The sequence below is a fragment of the Temnothorax curvispinosus genome, unplaced genomic scaffold, assembly GCF_003070985.1.
Source record: "Temnothorax curvispinosus isolate PA1 unplaced genomic scaffold, ASM307098v1 QBEX01006788.1, whole genome shotgun sequence".
In the NCBI taxonomy this organism is placed as follows: domain Eukaryota; kingdom Metazoa; phylum Arthropoda; class Insecta; order Hymenoptera; family Formicidae; genus Temnothorax; species Temnothorax curvispinosus.
This window is the reverse complement of record NW_020216568.1, coordinates 1-1,628: the sequence shown is the minus strand read 5'-3', so window position 1 is coordinate 1,628 and position 1,628 is coordinate 1. Positions and strand designations below refer to the sequence as shown.

General features: G+C 29.6%; 1 protein-coding gene across 1 annotated transcript; it reads left to right on the top strand.

The window, feature by feature from the left end:
* Positions 1-1,170: 1,170 nt before the first annotated feature.
* LOC112456412 (fatty acid synthase-like) lies at positions 1,171-1,623 on the top strand (the record flags this gene model as incomplete). The annotated part of the gene is made up of 1 exon (XM_025018913.1): positions 1,171-1,623. A coding segment is annotated over one exon (453 nt), but the record flags the coding sequence as incomplete, so codon positions are not given.
* Positions 1,624-1,628: the final 5 nt, after the last annotated feature.

Genomic DNA, 1,628 nt, shown 5'->3' with positions numbered 1-1,628 from the left:
ATCTTATTCTTGCTTTCTAACATCGAATAAGCAAAAATCACAATTTATTTTATCCAATGAGTAAATAATTCAACGTGTCAAAATTAATTTAATTATTTTAAATAATTTATAATTTTATAATATAAGAACTATGTGTGTTTTCTTACCGCTGTCTTAACATCTTGTGTGACTTTACATTCGTGTAATGTATTTTGGTGTTATTATGTTTCAATTTTTATTTAATTTAAAATGTGTCACTTATTATATTCTTATCGTGCATTCACGAAAAATATTACGATAGACCAATTCAGTTATATTTAATTATTAAACTTATTCTCCCAAAGTAGTATGTTAAAAAGTGGTCGATTTTTACTTCTAAGCCGGCATGTAAAGTATGCATGGTTTCTTATAATATTTGTGACCGTAGAATCACGTGGTGATATCTGTTTGCTACCAAAGTGTGGGAAAAATGGATACAAACCCCAAAGATGAGCCACTTATGAACTTCATTTTTCTTTCCATATGCATGCAGTATGACTCGTCACAAAATGCTTTGATAGCAAACGGCAATATAGAATCACTACGTGATTCTACGGCAAAAAAAAAATATTAGAAACCATGCATATGCCGGCTTACGGGCAAAAATCGGCCACTTTTTAACTCCTTTCAATTTATACTCCTTTATACTCCTTTCAATTTAGTGAAGAAGACTCAGTAAAATTTAAACATTTACTTTATATCTATTTTTATTATAAATAAAGTTTTGTATTAGTATGATACCTTGATGTATAAATTTTTATCATTGGCCCATTATTCTCTCATATTGCTTTGCATAAAACGAGCCTAATATTTTAATAATTACTAATGTGATTTGTCTATTAGAATCTAGTTAAAAAAATTAGACAAACATTACTAAACATTTTTATTTTGTTATTGTTCTTAATTTATTAATTACTTATTAGAATATTAAACATTTTGCATTATCATTAAATGTGTACCCTTCACTAAAATCTGTAATAATTACAGATAAATGTTATTCTTCGCAATAATAAAATTAAATCATAAAATACAATGTTAAAATTAATAATAACATTTATGATAAAATACAAAACAATATCAATAATAAAATAAATACGAAATCTTCGTTATTTATCATTTATTGTTGTGTAATGGTTGTATGCTTGTTCGTAGATAATAATACAAATTCGGGAAGAAAATGAGCCTTTGGGTGCCCCACTACTCGCTCATCCACGATATTATTGTTTGGAGCATAAATGCTACGTTATTTTGGGTGGACTTGGCGGATTTGGTTTAGAGCTAGCAGATTGGTTGACTCTTCGAGGTGCAAAAAATCTGGTATTAACATCACGAACCGGGATCAGAACAGGTTATCAGCAATCAAGAGTAGAGCTATGGCGATCTTACGGTGTGGATGTACGGATCGTTACAGTCAATGATACTTTGAAACATGAAGATTGTGAATCTATATTAAAATTTGCTGAGGATAGAGCACCAGTGGACGCTATATTTAATCTTGCAGTTGTATTAAAAGATTGTATATTCCAAAATCAATCACCGCAAACGTTCGAAGATTCATTCAAGTCGAAAGCATGGATGACGAAAAAAATGGACGAATTGTCGAGGAAGAT